The 20,000-nt window shown below is 40.8% G+C and overlaps 1 protein-coding gene across 2 annotated transcripts in view; it reads right to left on the bottom strand.

Annotated features, from left to right (window-relative positions):
* The window catches only part of LOC115224390 (NADH-cytochrome b5 reductase 3-like), a 40,346-nt gene extending 26,939 nt beyond the window's left edge, over positions 1–13,407 (bottom strand). The window contains exons 1-2 of one of the 2 annotated variants that reach the window (XM_036513444.1): positions 13,194–13,407; positions 3,741–3,841 (exon numbers count right to left, since the gene is read on the bottom strand). Coding sequence is in view for 1 of the 2 variants with exons in the window: in XM_029795277.2 (XP_029651137.1) it covers positions 13,194–13,214 (21 nt within the window). In the remaining variant the exon portion in view is untranslated. The remainder of the gene's footprint in view (positions 1–3,740; positions 3,842–13,193) is intronic. The other variant, XM_029795277.2, reaches the window with a different exon arrangement.
* Positions 13,408–20,000: the final 6,593 nt, after the last annotated feature.

The following is a 20,000-nucleotide window of genomic DNA, read 5'->3' as shown; positions in this document are numbered from 1 at the left end:
CATGCACGCACTGGGCAAATAGATTAGTTTGGTAGAAAAAAAAAGACAGGTCGATATATAATCGAAGCGGTGAAGGTCGTTATCGAGATAAAAGCTTACGGTGAGTGTGTGTGGTGAGAAGTTGGGTTGGTATACGCAGCCACTTGTAGCAAGGGGTTAACAGCAAAAACAGGCTGAGAGAGAGAAACAATGATAAAAAGAAGAAGGCAACGAAGACGAAGACAAACAACAAAAACCGAAGTCTGCTGCTGGCCAACGGCAAACAATTCAGTTATTATCACAGATTTGCACACCTTGTCGTCTCTTTATCTCTCTCTCTCTCTCTCTCTCTCTCCATAGACACACACACAGAGTAACAGGTGGTTGACATGGAGAACTACAAGTTATTGAATGGGTGGGGAGAGAGAGAGAGAGAGAGATATTTATAGATAGATAGATAGATGTATATACACACACACAAAGACAGATATAAAGAGGGAGAGAGAGATACAGAAAGATATAAAGGAAGAAAAGAGACAGAGAGAAAGAGAGATATAAAGAGAGGACCAGACCAGGAGAGAGTGAGAGAGTGGTAAAGAGAGAAATAAAGAATTAGTGATAATAATGAAACGGGGAGAAAGAGCGACATAGAGGGAAGGAGAGAGAGAGATGCAGAGAGAGAGAGAGAGAGAGAGAGAGAGAGACAAAGAGACAAAGAGACAGACAGTCAGAGAGAGACAGAGAGGGGGAAAAAAGAGATATATATAGAGACAAAAAGAGAAAGATAGACAGGGAGAGTAAGAGAGACACATGCAGAGAGAGAGAGAGAGAGAGAGAGTGAGACAGAGAGGGATAGACAGGGTGAGAGAATGAGAGAGAGAAATATATGAAGAGAAGACCAAACAGAGATAGAGAGGTAAAGAAAGGCAGAGACAGAAAGAGAGAGGAAGGAAAGTGAGACTTGAGGAAAGTGAGAGAGAGACAGAGTGTGTGAGTGAGTCGAATAAAGATAGAGAGAGACAGACAGCCAGAAAGACAACAAAGAGAGAGAGAGAGAGAGAGAGAGAGAGACAGGAAATAAGGAAAAAGTGAGAGAGAGAAGAGGATGACAAACAGAGAGAGTGAAAGAGAGAGTGATAGGTGCGCATATGCCTCTCTCTCTCTCTCTATTTTTAAGTTGTACAAGTCTGGATGGTTATTTGATACAAGCAAGAAAACAATTGCATCAGGGCAGAGTTAAGTTAGCCATTGTAAACCACACACACACACACACACGCACACACAGACACACACACACACAGACACACACACACACACACACACACACACACAATCATTTACACGTTTCTGTGTTCTTTTTTTAAATTATTATTACACAGGCTCAGGCGTGGCTGTGTGGGTAAGAAGCTTGCTTCCCAACCACGTAGTTCCGGGGTTTAAGTTCCACTGCATGACACCTTGGGGCAAGGATCTTCGACTATAACCTCAGGCTCACCAAAGCCTTGTGAGTGGATTCGAGTGGATCTGGTTGACGGAAACTGAAAGAATCCCGTTGTGTGAGTGTGCATGCATACATATATATAAATATGTATGTGTGTCTTTATGTTTGTCCTCGGTGTTGGTGTGGTTACGTCCCTGTAACTTAGCAGTTCGGCAAAAGAGCCTGATACAATAAGTACTAGGCTTAAAAAATAAGACCTGGGGTTGACTTGTTTGACTAAAACCCTTCAAGGCAGTGTCCCAGCTCGGATCAGCTCTCCCCGATTGGCTCGGATCAGCCCTCCCCGACTGGCTTGGATTAGCCCTCCCCGACTGGCTCCGATCAGCCCTCCCTGACTGGCTCCGATCAGCCCTCCCCGACTGGCTAGGATCAGCTCTCCCCGACTGGCTCGGATCAGCTCTCCCCGACTGGCTCAGATCAGCTCTCCCCGACTGGCTCGGATCAGCTCTCTCCCCGACTGGCTCAGATCAGCTCTCTCCCCGACTGGCTCAGATCAGCTCTCTCCCCGACTGGCTCAGATCAGCTCTCTCCCCGATTGGCTCAGATCAGCTCTCCCCGACTGGCTCAAATCAGCTCTCTCCCCGATTGGCTCAGATCAGCTCTCTCTCTGATTGACATGACCTTCTTTAGTGACGAGGTTTGGATTCATCTATTGGGATACCTAAATTCGCAAAACACTCGCATCTGGAGTACTCTCAATCCTCACGAGTTTGTCGAATCAATCTTACATGCAGTGAAGGTTGGTGTATGGATGGCTATCAGCAGGCAAGAAATAGTAGGACCGATTTTTTACCAAGAAACCTTGAATTCGGAACGTTATTGAGAGATAATTGATCAGTTTATTGAGCAGCTAACTGAGATTGCAAAAAGTAATGCATGGCTTCAACAGGACTCAGCAACATGTCATGTTAGCAACCACACTTTGTTTTATTCATTGACAAACTTTTGAACACAGGTTGATCATGAAAGTTGATTCTGAGTTCAAATTCCGCTGAGGACGACTTTGCCTTTCATCCTTTCGGGGCCGATAAATTAAGTACTAGTTGCAAAACTGGGTTGATCTAATCAACTGCCCCACCACCACCACCACCTACCCCCAAAATTTCGGGCCTTGTGCCTAGAGTACAAAAGAAAAAATTTCTCTGAATTTCAAAAGTTGGGATAGAAAGATCTGGAGCTATGCAGCCATTGTCTTGCTTCTCACCAGAGTTTAGAAATTCTCGTGTTTTCAGAGACAAAATGTGACTCAAATAGCATTTGTTTTGGATATGTTCATGTGATCAGGTATATAAATTTTTGTATGTGTGTGTGTACACATGCACATACATATAGGCATATATATACACCAACACACACATATATTTATATAGAGATGTACTTTTATTCTTTTACTCGTTTCAATCATTTGATTGTGGCCATGCTGGAGCACCACCTTGAAGGGATTTAGTAAAACAAATCGACCCTGGGACTTATCTTTTAAAGCCTACTACTTATTCTATCGGTCACTATTGCCAAACTGCTAAGTTACAGGGATGTAAACATACCAACACTGGTTGTCAAGCAGTGATGGGGAGACACATGCACACATATATATATATGACAGGCTTCTTTCAGTTTCTGTCCACAAAATCTACCCACCAGGCTCTAGTCAACCCGAGTCTATAGTAGAAGACACTTGCCAAAGGTGCCATGTAATGGGACTGAATCCTTGTGAGTGGATTTGAAAGACGGAAACTGGAAGAAGCCTGTTGTGTGTGTGTATATATATATATGTATGTATGCCTGTGTTTGTCCCCCCAACATCGCTTGCCAACTGATGCTGATGTGTTTACGTCCCCGTAACTTAGCGGTTCGGCAAAAGAGACCGATAGAATAAGTACTAGGCTTACAAAACATGGCCACAGTCAAATGACTGAAACAAGTAAAAGAGAGTGGGGTTGATTTGTTTGGCTAAAATTCTTCAAGGCAATGCCCCAGCATGACCGCAGTTTTCAGTGATTGAAAACAAGCAAAAGATTTTTAAAAAACCCCAAAGATATGGAGGACAGAGTCATTCAGAATACTGGCAGATTGTTTTCAGTGAAATGCTGGGATAACAGACCAGACATTACGATCAGAGATTGAGAAATGAGAATTAGTTGTCCAGTAGATGTTAACTTAATATGTTAAAGGTTAGTGAAAAAATAAAACATTTCCAAAACCAAATTGAGGAGAAATCTGTAGATGATACCCCATCCAGATTATAGCATTAGATATTTACCTGTAATTACCGTGGGTTCTTGGATGATATGTAAACTAACTGCCTCAATCCAGAAAGAACACAACTAATTAGGAAATTACAGTTGTAAACCATTAATGGAACTGTGAAAACATGTGAAACATTTCAGAAATTTAGCAAGTAATAAATGCATATATATGCATGTATGTTTGCGTGTGTGTGTGTATGTATATAAGATACCGACATGCTGAAAATAGCAGCCATGATCTGACTCTAAAACCACCTTAAGTGTTCATATAGCACAAGGAGAGAAAACAAAAAGACAAAATAAAACTAGTAAAAAAATTACTGGATAATTCCAGATCCCGGATTTCTGTAGATACCCTAATTTATAATTTTAATAATAATTATTACCTTTGAAGGGGTTTTTTTCCCATGCTGGTCACTTGGTAAGGTCATTATTTAATTTAAATTAACGATCTTATCCTTATATATATATATATATATATATATATACTCTCTTTTACTTGTTTTAGTCATTTGACTGTGGCCATGCTGGAGCGCCGCCTTTAGTCGAGCAAATCGACCCCGGGACTTATTCTTTGTAAGCCCAGTACTTATTCTATCGGTCTCTTTTGCCGAACCACTAAGTGACGGGGATGTAAACACACCAGCATCAGTTGTCAAGCAATGCTAGGGGGACAAACACAGACACACACACACATACATATATATATATATATACATATATATGACAGGCTTCTTTCAGTTTCCATCTACCAAATCCACTCACAAGGCATTGGTCAGCCCGGGGCTATAGCAGAAGACACTTGCCCAAGATGCCACGCAGTGGGACTGAACAATATATACAATAAATTCAGGGTGAATACTTGATAAATTCGAAACATATGTACCGCAACATCCTTTGTGTCCTGTTTCTCATTTATTTCATTTGATATATATATATATATATACATATATATATACAGTGACAGATTTACCATTGTGTTTCGGTGTGCTTAAGCAGAAGACTGTGCACCGGAGTCACCGTAAGGGGTCCCTGGTCAATGGCACCCTGTCCAAGTAAGGGGCCTCAAAACTTAAGTAGCACAGGACCTCATTTGTCCTAAATCTGGTACTGTATATATAGATACACACACAGATGCAACACACAACACACACACATATGCATGTACGCATATATAAAAGTCAAAACTTATTGATTCACAGATGCAATGACAGCAGCTGCTGCAAGCATACGTATGCACTGACTATATATATATATATACACATGCAGACATCTTGTCTTTTGTTCCTTCTTGAGCTATGCCTGACTCATAAGGGCTGGTTTTCCGGTTTCATTGGTACATAGGTTCCCCCCCTGGACGGGATGCCAGTCCCTCGCAGGTGAGCTGCTAGATGCAAGAGGAAAGAGTGAGAGAAAGTTGTGGCGAAAGAATCAGCAGAAGTTCACCATTACCTTCTGCTGGGGCTGCGTGGAGCTTAGGTGTTTCACTCACAAACACACATACTGCCCAGTCTGAGATTCGGACCCACAATCCCTCGACCGCAAGTCCACTGCTCTAACCACTGGGCCATATGCCTCTACATATGTATATATATATATATATATATATATATATATCATCGGTAGAGTAATATGCTTTATTAATATAGCTGCAAAGACATCACAAACACTGTTACTCAGAGTTTCATGTTCCCATTTGGACAGTTTTGATTGAGAAATCTCAACCAAAACTGTCTGATGATGGGAACATGAAACTCTGAGTAACTGTTTGTGATGTCTTTATTAATAAAGCATATATATATATATATATATATACACACTCACACATACACATATACATATAGATATGACTATAAACAAAAGTCTGTTGAGGGAGATGTCTCTGCCTGGTTTGTAAGAAAGGTGTTGGTAGAAACTCTATAAGTTGTACCCAGTACAAGCTTTGGACAGATAAGAGGTGTAGTGGTGTGAGAGGAACTTTAACAGAGAATATAGTCTTTGCATGTGGCAAATGTGTGGTTACAAAGCAATAAAAATGAGCAGACAATAGACTCCTTCAAATGCTTGGGTGCGGGGTGGGGGTGGGGGTTCATGAGAGGTGGTCAGTAGCTTCTGTTACCTAGGCAGCCAAGTTAGCAGTTGGGGGGGGGGAGTCCTGAAAGTGTTGCTGCTTGATTAAAAATGAGCTGGGCAAAGGTCAGAGAGTTACTAGCTTGTTTGGTAACTAAGGGTCCCTCCCTCAGAGTGAAAGGCAGATTGTATGAGCCTGTGTAGGTACAGCTATGCTACATGGCAGTAAAACATGTGTGATGTCAGTGTGACCACACGACAGAATGTAAAATTTACATTATTTACATTTGACAGATATTTGTCCTCATCTTGTTTGTTGTTGACACACGTTTCGACTGATGTACCCTCCAGCCTTCATCAGGTGTCTTGGGGAAATTTCGAACCTGGGTTCTCATTCCTAAGGTATTTTTCGATGTTGTTATTATTATTATTATTATTATTATTATTATTCAGGTTACTGCTTGGAATCGAACTCAGAACCTTGGGGTTAATAGCCCACGCTCTTAACCACTACGCCATACGCCTACATATGGAAATGATTTAAGAGAAAAACTGGGGATAAGGGACATCTGAGAGAAGACTGTGCCGGTTTGGTCATATGATGCGTATGGGTGGGGACAGCTGCCCAAAGAAGTGCTGAGTTCTAATTGGGGAAGAAATGACAGATGGTTATGCGCAAACCCTTCTGCAGTTCCAAGTGTTATACATACAAAATTTCCTGCAACTGTCATGGTTTTAGGGGTTGTCAGCAATGAAGAACATGTGATGCCTCCTTACTTCTTTCCACAAGGCCTTCGAGTTAACTCTGCTGCCTCCATTGAGGTCCTGGAAACAATTGTTAAGCCCTGGACAGACAGTGTATGCAATGGAAGGCCATATCTGTTTCAGTAAGACTCTGCACTATCACACTTGGCTCTTGTAACATAAGGAATGGATGGCTGAAAATTTTCATGATCACATAACCCCTAACATTTATCCTTCTAATTCCCTAGATCTCAATCCATTGGACTAATACAAATGGAGCATTGTTGAGTGAGGGATCAATGAACACACCCATAACACCAAAGATCCTTTGAAAGCTGCCATAGTCAGAGTAATGTCCAAAATGAAACCAGGACCACTAGATTTGAGCATGTAGATGATTTAGATCTCATATAGAAGCAGTTGTTGAAGCTGAAGACGGCTTTATTGAATAACATTATAGAAAAGAAGGCTTATTTTTACCCTCATAGCATTTTTTGATAAATAAAATTATCTGTTATTATATCTGTTTTTTTTTTTAATGAACATAAATCTGTCCTCAAATATCTTACCCTGTGTGTGTGTATATATATATATATATATCTCATCATTTAATGTCTGTTGTCCATGTTGGCATGGGTTGGACGGTTTGACTGGGCTGGCACATTGGAAAGCTGTGCCAGGATCCAGTCTGATTTGGCATGGTTTTCTAAGGCTGGATGCACCCTGAGAGAAATGTTGGACATAAGGAGCATCGGATGTAGCATGCAAGAGAGACGTTTGCGCTGGTATGGTCATGTACTACGGATGGATGAGGAGAGATGTGTGAAGAATTACCACTCCCAAACAGTCGAAGGAATCCGGGGTAGAGGTAGACTCAGGAAGACATGGGATGAGGTGGTCAAGCATGACCTTCGAACGTTGGGCCTCACAAAGGCAATGATGAAAGACTGAGACCTCTGGAGATATGCTGTGACTGCGAAGACCTGACAAATAACATGAGTTCATGGCTGTTTCCTGCACCAGCTTCACATAACCAGCCCCAGCCCATCCAAAGTACCGTGGATCGCAGGACGGCCTGCTGTGCTTACCTTGGATCATAGGGTGACCTGCTGTGCTTGAGGAGACCTGTTGAGTCAAGTACATCAACATCAAAAAATCAAATGGAAATTGTAGTTGTGATACCCATGCCGGTGGTACATAAAAAGCACCATATATATATATATATATATATATATATATATATAATACAAATAAGAAAAAGGAGGAACAAATTTAGTTTGCTCATCAACTTTCGGATTTTGCTAAATGAATAAATAATCTAACATTATAATATCCGAAAGTTGATGAACAAATTAAATTTGTTTCTCCATTTTCTTATTTGTATTATAAATTTATGGTAAAAATATTTCCTTACCTTCACCCATTTAATACAATAAATGAGTTAATTGCATTGCAATTAAAAACATTTATGTATTAAGAATTTGGGTACTTTACCAACAGTATATTGGATAAATGATATCCCTTAGTGGGTTACACCCTTAACTCCTATCTTACTTTGTACTATATATATATACTCTTTTACTTGTTTCAGTCATTTGACTGCGGCCATGCTGGAGCACCGCCTTTAGTCGAGCAAATTGACCCCGGGACTTATTCTTTGTAAGCCCACTACTTATTCTATTGGTCTCTTTTGCCAAACCGCTAAGTGACGGGGACATAAACACACCAGCATCGGTTGTCAAGCAATGCTAGGGGGACAAACACACACACACACACACACACATACATATATATTTATACATATATACGACAGGCTTCTTTCAGTTTCCGTCTACCAAATCCACTCACAAGGCATCTGTTGGCCCGGGGGCTATAGCAGAAGACACTTGCTCAAGATGCCACGCAGTGGACTCAACCCGGAACCATGTGGTTGGTTAGCAAGCTACTTACCACACAGCCACTCCTGTGCCTATATATATATATATACACACACACACACACATACGACAGGATTCTTTCAGTTTCTGTCTACCAAATCCACTCACAAAGCATTGGTCAAACCAAAGATATTGTAAAAATTAGGAAAAACTTTTTAACCATACAGCTGTGTGTGTGTGTGTGTGTGTGAGCATGAATGCAAGTATTTGGGATGTATGTATATAAATGGGATGATATCATAACTGGAATACTTTTCGTTATAGTTCTGGGGAAATGGGGCAAATGTGGGGCAAGATAACAATGGTACAAAAATGAGATTGTCAGGAATTGAAACCAAATATCATCATAATCATCATCATCATTAATTTAATAATAATAATAATTGCTTCCATCAACTACCCCCCACCACTACCATCACTCACATCATAAACAGGGTCACCAACCATTGCCAAGGCTGTATTTATTCATGTGTGAAGTGAAGTGGCTGTTTGGTAAGTAGTTTACTTACGAACCACATGGTTCCGGGTTCATTCCCACTGCGTGGCACCTTGGGCAAGTGTCTTCTACTATAGCCTCCGGCCGACCAAAGCCTTGTGAGTGGACTGGTAGACGGAAACTGAAAGAAGCCTGTCGTGTGTGTATATATATATATATATATATATAATGTTCGTGTGTCTGCGTTTGTCCCCCTCCCCCCATCGCTTGACAACCGATGCTAGTGTGTTTACGTCCCCGTAACTTAGCGGTTCGGCAAGAAAAACCGATAAAGTACTAGGCTTACAAAGAATAAGTCCTGGGGTCGATTTGCTCGACTAAAATCGGTGCTCCAGCATGGCCGCAGTCAAATGACTGAAACAAACAGTATATATATAAGAAAGAGGGATATTCTTGGAATGTCGTTTATCAAGAGTCTGTTAAATGAGGATTAACCGAACTAAAAAAAAAAAATTGTATTTGGAATTATCTCCCCCTGATTTTGAGTGTTACTAACAATGACCTCCAGGTTATTACTTTCTCTAATTAAAAGTCAAATTTCTCTTCATTAAACGAATTAGAATTTTAAGAATTTTTGGACAAAATGCTAAGTGGCATTTCTTCCACCTCTTTAAGTCCTGTGTTCAAATTCTGCCGAGGCCGATGTTACTTTTCATCTTTTCGGGGTCGATAAAATACGTACCACTTGAACACTGGGGTCGAATGTAATTGACTTATGCCCTTTCCCGAAATTGCTGGCCTTGTGACAAAATTTAAGCTTATCGTCATTAATTATTATTATTATTATTATTGTTCGTTGGACGAAACGCTTAGTATTTCGCCTGTCCTTACGTTCTGAGATCAAATTCCGCCGAGGTCGATTTTGCCTTTCATCCTTTCAGGGTCAACGAAATACATACCAGTTACGCATTGAGGTCGATGTAATCGACTGATGTCGTTCCCCGAAAATACTGGCCCTGTGGGCAAAATTTGAACTCATCATCATCATCATCATCATTATCATTATTATTATTTATTCGCTGAACGAAATGCATAGCGTTATTTCGCCCGTCGCTACGATCCGAGTTCAAATTCCGCCGCGGTCGACTTTACCTTTCATCCTTTCGGGGGTTCAAAAAAATTAGTACCAGTTACGCACTGGGGTCGATGTAAATCGACTTAATCCCTTCTACCAAATTTGAGGCCTTGTGCTTCTAGTAGAAAGAATTATTATTATTATTCGCTGGACGAAATGCTTAACGGTATTTCGCCCGTCGCTACTTTCAGTGTTCAAACCCTGCCGAAGTCGACTTTGTCTTTCACCCTTCCGGGGTCGATGTAATAGACGAGCCTCTTCTCTTCACCACCACAAAAATTTCAGGCCTTCTGCCTACAGTAGAAAGGATTATTATTATTATTATTATTATTATTATAATCATGGTGGCAAACCGACAGAATTGTTAGCTTCCTGGACAAAATTCATAACAGCATTTCTTACGGCTCTTTACGTTCTGAGTTCGAATTCCGCTGAGGTCGACTTTGCCTTTCCATCCCTTTTGAAACACTGGGGTCGATGTGATCGACCCCCCCCCCCGCCTCCTCTAAAATTCCAGGCCTTGTGCCTTTAGTAGAAAGCATTTATATCATTGATATTTTTCCATTTATTTTTAAACCTAAGACATTAAGCAAATCAGTTTGCTCGAGTCTCCTCTATAATTATTTCGTTTTCACTCTTCCTTTCCCTGTCGGCTTTTCTTTTCATATTTTTAGGTCGAATTTTTCTTTAGACTGCATTAAAAGAAGGTCAGTCTCACACGCAACCAACCCGACAAGGTTCACACTGACAATACCAAATGACTTTGTTTAGCCCTTGGCCAACCTTGATCGAACAGATTCGATGGCCATCGTCAGCTTTTTGTTAATCAGCGTCATCAACTGTCCACTGTATATATTCTTCTCTTCTTTTATTTTTCTACTTGTTTCAGTCATTTGACTGCGGCCATGCCGGAGCACCGCCCAGAAACATTTTCTTTAGTCGAATAAATCGATCCCAAGACTTTTTTTTTTTTTTTGTAAAGCCTTGTACTTATTCTATCGGTTTTTCTTTTGCCGAACCGCTATGTTGCGGAGACGTAAACACACCATCACCAGTTGTGAAGCAGTGATCCGCACACACACACACACACACACATGACAGGCTTCTTTCAGTTTCGGTCTACCAAATTCCCTTACAAGGCTATAGTAGACGGTGTCACACAGTGGGACAGAACCCGGAAGCAAGTGTTTGGGAAGCGCGATCAAATGGAGATTTGCCGACTATTTCTAATAAATGGGGCGGCCACGTAGAGGGTTGCTAGGTAGCTTTTCCGATAAAAAAAAAAGTTACGGAGGCGATCGGCACCCAAGACATTTTGTTTTTTTTGTATAATCATAACCTACAATGCTTTAAACATATATTAGAAATGGAATTATGGTTATTGGTGCACTAGATAATTTCCGACGCTATTGTATAGAAACGCCATTTGTGTGTGTATACAGACATATATATATACACACACACACACACATGCCTTTGTCAAGGGCATGAGTGGGCTGAAATTACAAAATTGTTAAGATGTTATCGGTTGGTTTCAACGCGCGCGGTCCTCGAAGGAGGATGGGCAGAAGAATCACCCCATCTACCCATAGATAGCTATATATATATATATTCTGTTGTACCTGGGGAGGGCCATTCTCTTTTGGTGCCTTATAGTTTAACACAATCACCGGTAAAATGCCCACTTAATACTTAAAAATAAAAAAGAAATAAGTGGAAATTTTACCGGTGATGGTGTTAAATTATAAGGCACCAAAAGAGAATGGCTCTCCCCAGGCACAACAGAATATCCTTCAACACACGAACTCACATAAAGAATCTTGCAAACCAAACCCAAAACGATATATATATATATATATTAGAAGAAATGAGGTAATCAGAAGATCGGATGGTTCATGTTTATAGATATTTATTTATATATTACATTTTTTACATATATATATATCATATCATTCAGATTATTAGCGCTTTCTCCCATTCCAGTGGGGTTTTCAAATCAAATATATATATATATATAAGGAATATATGATTTAAAAGGATATGCAAGGACTGCTTTTGTTTACAATGGACCGAGGTTCACTGCACCAAAAGTTCTTGTTATCTTTTATTAATCTATCCATTTTCGATAATTGATGGAAATTTGCGCAATAAATCTTGACAAAGAAAACGAAATAAATACTGCAAAAGGTGACGCTAATGAGGTTGCGACGCTAAAATACATTTTTGGCCCAGAGAGCCCTTATCGGGAGTGAGTTTGTAGGGGTCCTTCCCTATAATAAAGAGCAGCATTAGCTACTACGTAACAAAATAATTTAAAGCACCATTGGTATTCCATACATTGAATAGCCATGGTAATTATTATTTTTATTTATAATTAATGACTAACGCACTTTATTTTTCGTTTTCTTTTTATTTGTCCCCGTAAGAGGGTCCTACCCTAGACATCTGAAGTCGCTCCCTCTTCTCAGTGTATGGGTACAGGAACTTAATGTTATTATAAGCCAGCAAAGGGAGCTTTTACGTGGTCCGTTCAACCAGCAAGAAATAACAGCATCGTTCTCCCTCAAATCACTCAGCACCAACAACACACACACAACACAACGATCTTACAAGACACAGTAGGGCACGATGACATCTATAAAAAAAAAAAAAGACGACAGGACGGTCAAGGGTGGAATGACTTTCACCTCCAGTCTGATTAACCAGAGCTGACCTGAAGCCAAACATCATATCTTACGAATACCCTCATCAATTATTCATACATACATACATATACATATATATATATTATATATATATATATGTTGTATTATATTATATTATATTTGGAAATCCCGCCGGGGTCAACCTTATCTTTTAATCTTCTAAAGCAAGAGGAAAGGTACACTAAAAGTAAATACCAGTCAAGTACCGTAGTGCCTTTTTCTTTTAATATTTCGACATTAGCTTTTCGTAATTGGCAAATTATTAATAACACATTTCTGTAATGCAAAAGAGATTTATAAGGAATTTATAAATAGAAGCCTTTTTGTGTAGGTGTGTAGGTGTGCAATATATATATATATATATCTCAATATATATACACACATATATATATGTATATATATTAGTGTTATAAGTCTATTAATTAAAGTTAATTACTTACTATATAGTCGTTTATAGCCATTGGTATGTCTGTTTTGTTTGCTTTGACGAAGACTATTTCGAGTTGTTGTCTCTGCCTAATTCAATGACCGGTGTTGCTCGATTACTCACGGCTGGCCTGTTATTTCGATCGTTTGTTTATCGCTTAGTAACGTCTTCTTGTTCACTTCCCCAACTTAACGATGTTTATTGTGCGAATCATGTGGCAACTTACACCTGAATCTCTTTCTCTCTCTCCCCCTCTCTCTCTCTTACCTTCTCACTTTTTCTTTTACTCATTTCTCTCTCCCCCTCTCTCTCTTTCTATCTCTGCTTTCACCCTCTTCTTTCTTTCCCGCTGCTTCTTTTCTCAGTATGTCTGTCTCTTTGTCTCCCGCTCTCTCAGCTGTCTCTCTCTCTCTTTCTCTCACATCTGTCTGTTTCTCTCTCTCTTTCTCTTACCAGTCTCTCTCTATCTCTCTCTATTCTGTCTCTCAGCTGTTTCTCTCTCTCTCTCATCTGTCTCTCTCACTCTCTCTCATCTGTCTCTCTCTCTCTCTCATCTGTCTCTCTCTCTCTCATGTCTCTCTCTCTCTCTCATCTGTCTCTCTCTCTCTCATGTCTCTCTCTCTCTCTCATATGTCTCTCTCTCTCTCTCATCTGTCTCTCTCTCTCTCTCATCTGTCTCTCTCTCTCTCATCTGTCTCTCTCTCTCTCTCTCATCTGTCTCTCTCTCTCTCTCAGCTCTTTCTCTCTCTATTCTGTCTCTCTCTCTCTCTGTCTCTCTCTCTCTCATCTGTCTCTCTCTCTCTCATCTGTCTCTCTCTCTCATCTGTCTCTCTCTCTCTCTCAGCTCTCTCTCTCTCTCTCATCTGTCTCTCTCTCTCATCTGTCTCTCTCTCATCTGTCTCTCTCTCTCTCAGCTCTCTCTCTCTCTCTCATCTGTCTCTCTCTCTCATCTGTCTCTCTCTCTCATCTGTCTCTCTCTCAGCTGTCTCTCTCTCTCGGATCTTATGTCTATCTCATTCTCTCTCTCTCTTTCTTTTGCTCTCTGTCTCCCCCTCTCTCTCTCTGTCCATCCTGTTGTTTCTCCTTCTGCTCTCTCTCCTTTCTCTACTCTTTCTCTCCTTTTCTCTCTCACCCCGTATTTGTGCTGTTTCTTGTGTTGTGTGTGTGTATGTATGTGTGTATGTATGTGTGTGTGTGCTTTTTCGGGGGTTGGAGCTTGTTATTTACCTTCATAGGAAGCCCCCATTGAAGAGACCAAGCATTCTCGCTCGCGAGTGACGGCTGTCATTGTGATCCTTACTATTGTTGTTCTCCGAAACCCCTAGAAGGCACTGGCTTTGCTATTTTCGCTCCTAAACCCTTCGGCAGTGATTCACCCTCGTCTTTCTGTCTGTGTGTCTTGGTACGTCCCAGAATACAATCCTTTCTTGGGCAAGTCTTTAAAATCTTTTATCGTTTACTCGATTCAGTTTTTTGGGGACTGCGGCCATACTGGGGCACCACCTCGAAGGATTTAGTCGAACAAATCGACCCCTGTACTCATTTCTTTATTTTCAGTCTGGTACTTACTCTATCGATGTCTTTTGCTGAACCGCTAAGTCACGGGAACGTAGACAAATCAGCATCAGTTGTCAAGCGATGGTGGAGGACACACACACACACACACATAAACGCACACATATAAACACACACACGCACATAAACACACTCACACACACACACACACACACACATAAACACACGCACACATAAGCAGATACACACACACATAAGCACACACACACATAAACATACACTCACGCACGCATAAACACATACGCACGCATACACTATAGGCTTCTTTCAGTTTCCATCTTTCAAATTCCCCCACAAGGCTTTGATCGGCTATCGAAGAAAACACACGTTCAGGATGCTGCGCAGTGGGACTGAACTCTGCACCACCTGGTTGGGAAGCAAACTCCTTAACCACACAGCTATGCTTGCACCTATGAAAATTACAGACTAGAATTGATACGCAACTTCCGTAGAATCGAACCCAGAACCTCCCAATTGCGAAACAAACTCCTTAACCATTCGGCCATAGTATGTTTATAGCAACTCTTCTCTGAAGGTTTTCTATAACCTTGACATAATTTCCCGCGTATGAAAGCTCCAACTCTGCAATACTTCAAGAAAGGGCCAATGAAAACAAGGAGGGCCACAACCGATACATCGACCTGGAGTCTGGAGATTTAAGGGCACGCCAGAATATCCAAAGGTGCCTCTTCTCCAGGCTAATCTATTTTTTAGATAGGTGGTAGTTGACTTTAGCTTACGGAGTTCTTGTTTTTATAACTATCCAAAACCAGCCAGAAGGACAGACATATTGTTGAGAACAATAGATTTCGTTGGTGGTCTGTTATCTCTATCCTAGCTTTTGGTGGCCTAGAAGAGGTTAGAAATGTCAAGTGGCAAATATATTATTCTGCTTAGCGATGGCATCTGGCAAATGTAACTGCTGTCAACTTAATGTTTCTCTGTGGGAAAATCCGTTGTACTGTTAAGTGAAATTTGGCGATTGAGGATCGAATCCATTCTATACCTGTATGAAGCCACTACATATATATTGTTTCCGGTATAGATTAATATTACTAAGGAATATTACCGGTCCCTGGCACATTGAAGAAAAAAAACTGCCTGTACGACACATCAGATAGTTTGAGAAGCACTGCGGTAGAAGACTGTAATAATCAACTGAACCTATTTCTTTATTACCCACAAGGGGCTAAACACAAAAGGGAGAAACAAGGACAGACATAGGTATTAAGTCGATTATATCGACCCCAGTGCGTAACTGGTACTTAATTTATCAACCCCGAAAGGATGAAAGGCAAAGTCGACCTCGGCGGAATTTGAACTCACAACGTAACGCAGACGAAATACCGCTAAGCATTTCGCCCGGCGTGCTAACGTTTCTGCCAGCTCGCCGCCTTATAATCAACTGAACGCTTAATCAATTAGCAAAGCCTAAACAGAAATGGATGGGAAACATAGTGACGATATTTAGAATACATCACCCGAACTTAGATACAGACATATTCCATTTGCCATGAAAATAGGAGAATTGGGGACCGCATATAAATAGAAAACTGTTATAAAAATGTATCCAGTGTATGGCTAGAGATATTTCTGGGTCAGTACAATCGAAAATTAATTCAAATAACTGCAGAACACAAAATAAAATTTAGAAAAAAATTGTTTTGTCTTCATGGAAACTAACACGGATTGCTATGACAAGCATATCTCCCCACGTCATTCAAACACAAAAAATAACATGGACACTCGCGTAAACACCCTTCTGCTCCTACATGTATCGGATCTTTTCGACGTGGAAGTCTCATCGTACGAGGTGGAGTAACGAAGACAATAAAATACCCACCTCCATCTAGAAAAGACAATAATTAAAAAAAAACAAAAAAATAACTACGCTTCTCTAAACAAGTAAAAGATAAAAGATACTGAGGAACAGCACGGACAGACAGACACGCAAACACAACCGCATCAGTCAAACCGCATCCAACCCAAAACCTTTCGCTGATAACGAGTACGAATTAAGAAAAAAAAACCCTGATGTCCTTCATTGCGCAAAAGAAAAACATTGAAACAGAGGAAGAAGTCTCCAGGACTAACATTTTCAAGATGCGACAAAATTTGGAAATAACGCGGCCGGAACTCGTAGACATACAAAACTATGCAGGATATTTTCCCCACTGGTGTTAGAAGCCCAGCGCAAGAGTCGGCAGTCGGTTCATAAAGGAATTCTAAAAGAAACCTCAGAATTTCATAAAGACCGAATTATTCGGCCTTCAGAGCCATTAAATGGATAAGCAACCTGTTTCTATTTCTCATCCCTCTTTTCTACCAACATAGCAACTTTAAGGGTGGGTTGTATAAATGCATGTGTTCTGGGATCAACCTGGAAGCTAGGGAATCTATTCAATGATCTCATGTCACTCGGTTTGGATGTGATAGCCATCGGCGAAACAAGACTTTATTATCTATTTTTGGCGACTTTAAGATCTCACCCCTCTTATCCGGCCCAGAATAGAAGGCGAATGGATGCTCTTTTCCGAAAGGCCTGGTCCTCGAGATATGGTCGATCTTCTTGAACCCGGACGGTAAATTGGCAACTCTGGAGTGAACAGCAGCGAAGGCAGAGCCTTTAGGCTAGTCGCTGTGTATGCTGCAATTGGGAGGGGATAGTCATATTCCTTCGAGCCTCTTGGCGGTTTCCGTGGGAACATTCCGCTCTTTAGTGTTATTGGACGATTTGAATGTCATCTTGGATGGACGTCTCTATTGTGTGGAGATAGCTGATGGAGGAGGTGGGTATAAAAGCTCGCAAACCTGCTCAGTCGTTCCCAACTGGCTGACAGATGCCGACTGGATTTCCCGAATGAGCCAACTTGAAGATGGACAAGTGACATCGACCCATCTGGATCGTATCTAGACAGAATATACTGTTCGTCAGCAGCGCGTGTGTATCGTTGGTGATTTTTTTCCCTCCGTTTTCCCTTCCTTGGACCTTTCCTTTTTTCTATGTTTCTGATGAAGAGCTCCGCTCGAAACGTTAAATCCTCCTCCTTTCTTTCCTTTCCTGAGCGTCCAATAATACTATATTTGTTCCACGTCCTCGCGTTGTTGTGTTTTCTCTTTGTGTTTTCATGTTTGGATTAACTATATATATATAATATATATATATATATATATATATATATATATATATATATATATATATATATAATAATAATAAGTCAAGGTAGAAAATGCTAAAATAATTTTATCATGAAAAACATTTCAGTACCGGTTTCAGTCATTAAGACTTTTCAACTCTAAGTATAGAAAACAATTAAATTGTGGAAAAATTAAATGAAAAGTTTTTAAAAGAATATTTGCATAGTATTAAAATAAAAGGGGCAATTTCCTTGTTTCTGCCTGCCTCTGTCTCTCTTCTATCAGCTATCCCCACAGAAACAGAGACGTGAATCCATGATGGCATTCAAATCGTCCAATAAAAAGAGAGACAGAGACAGGCAGAAACAAGGAAAATGTCCCTTGCATTTGAATACTATGGAAATATATGTTAAAAAAACTTTTCATTTAATTTTGCCACTATTCGTTTTCCGTACTTAGAATTGAAAAAGTCTCAATGACTGGAACCGGCACTAAAATGGTTTTTATGATAAAATTATTTTAATATTTTCTACCTTGACTTTTTTCCTTATACATATCTCGTGTGTTCCTTTTCAACCTTACACACACACACATATAGCTAAGAGTGTCCGCAATTCAAATTGGTCGACTACATAAGACCACAAAATTTAGGATTTGTACAGTCTACCTAGATAGGTTACGTAGACAAAGTCCCGTTTACTGAGAAATGAATAGGTTTTTTCCCGGCGTACCAAGTTTACAGAGACCGGAATTGGGGTAATCATCCACAACCGATTGTAGTTAATCTTCAAAAGGGCCATTTGGTTAGAGTAGATAAAAGTTTGGTAAGGTAATAGCAATAGAGGATTGTGGAGCAGGGGACGGGTCACTTAGTAATCGAGAAGGGGCACTTAGGAAAAGCCTCGCGACTGACGTGCTGGCAGCAACATTGACCTTTTACCAATTCTTCAGCAACAGGCACGAAAGTTGAGTTGTCAGAACTAGGGCGTCTCCTCCAAGGCATGAGGGAACAAAAGTTGTTGGAAAGGTTAGGGTGGCAGAGGTGCAATATGGCAACAAAGCTACGATTTTGTCTTTGACGGATCAGAAGGGATTCCTGCTGTTGTTTGATTCCGAGCAGATGTGTGCGGCTTTTCAGTGGCACTTCATTCGACTGTTTGGGGTGGATGGTGGGACCGGAGACGAGCGTGGGCGTTATGGCCTACCTTGACGCCTTACTACGGCCCTCTTTCAAATAATTCTTCGGAATGAGGTTTATTAAAGACACAAGTCCGATGCGGCAATTTTACACCATTTTCTTTTTTGAGAAAGGCATGAACACCACGTTTAGCAGAACAAGGATTCTCCTCGAAATATTAGTTACAAAATATAATTTTGGGTGCTAGTATGATGGAAGCACTCCGTCGGTTACGACGATGAGGGTTCCGGTTGATCCGAATCAACGGAACAGCCTGCTCGTGAAATTAATGTGTAAGTGGCCGAGCACTCCACAGACACGTGCACCCTTAACGTAGTTCTCGGGGATATTCAGCGTGACACAGAGAGTGACAAGGCCGGCCCCTTGAAATACAGGTACAACAGAAACAGGAAGTAAGTGTGAGAGAAAGTTGTGGTGAAAGAGTACAGCAGGGATCACCACCATCCCCTGCCGGAGCCTCGTGGAGCTTTAGGTGTTTTCGCTCAATAAACACTCACAACGCCCGGTTTGGGAATCGAAACTGCGATCCTATGACCGCGAGTCCGCTGCCCTAACCACTGGGCCATTGCGCCTCCGGGTGCTAGTATAGTATGCGACCTACCACGTTGTCAAACAGTATAGCCAGGGTTATCTACCTTAAACATTGAGTTTGTAAAAGAAACCAATTTTTCCATTATACAGTCATTAACAACAAATTAAACAGCAAGCTGGGCCTGAGTGAGATTTCAGAACTAATATCTTTCTTTGTCTTGGATATACCCATGACCACAGCAGTGACTCTAACAGGAAAATCTGAAAATACAATAACGGACTGGTACAATATGTGCCGCGAGGTGTGTGGGGCCATTGTTTATCATGAACGGCGAAGGAAGATGGTTGGGACAAAAGATAATCCTATTTAGATCAACG

Source organism: Octopus sinensis, linkage group LG25, assembly GCF_006345805.1.
Source record: "Octopus sinensis linkage group LG25, ASM634580v1, whole genome shotgun sequence".
NCBI lineage: Eukaryota > Metazoa > Mollusca > Cephalopoda > Octopoda > Octopodidae > Octopus > Octopus sinensis.
Note: the sequence above shows the minus strand (reverse complement) of the source record. Positions and strands in the feature narration are given on the sequence as shown.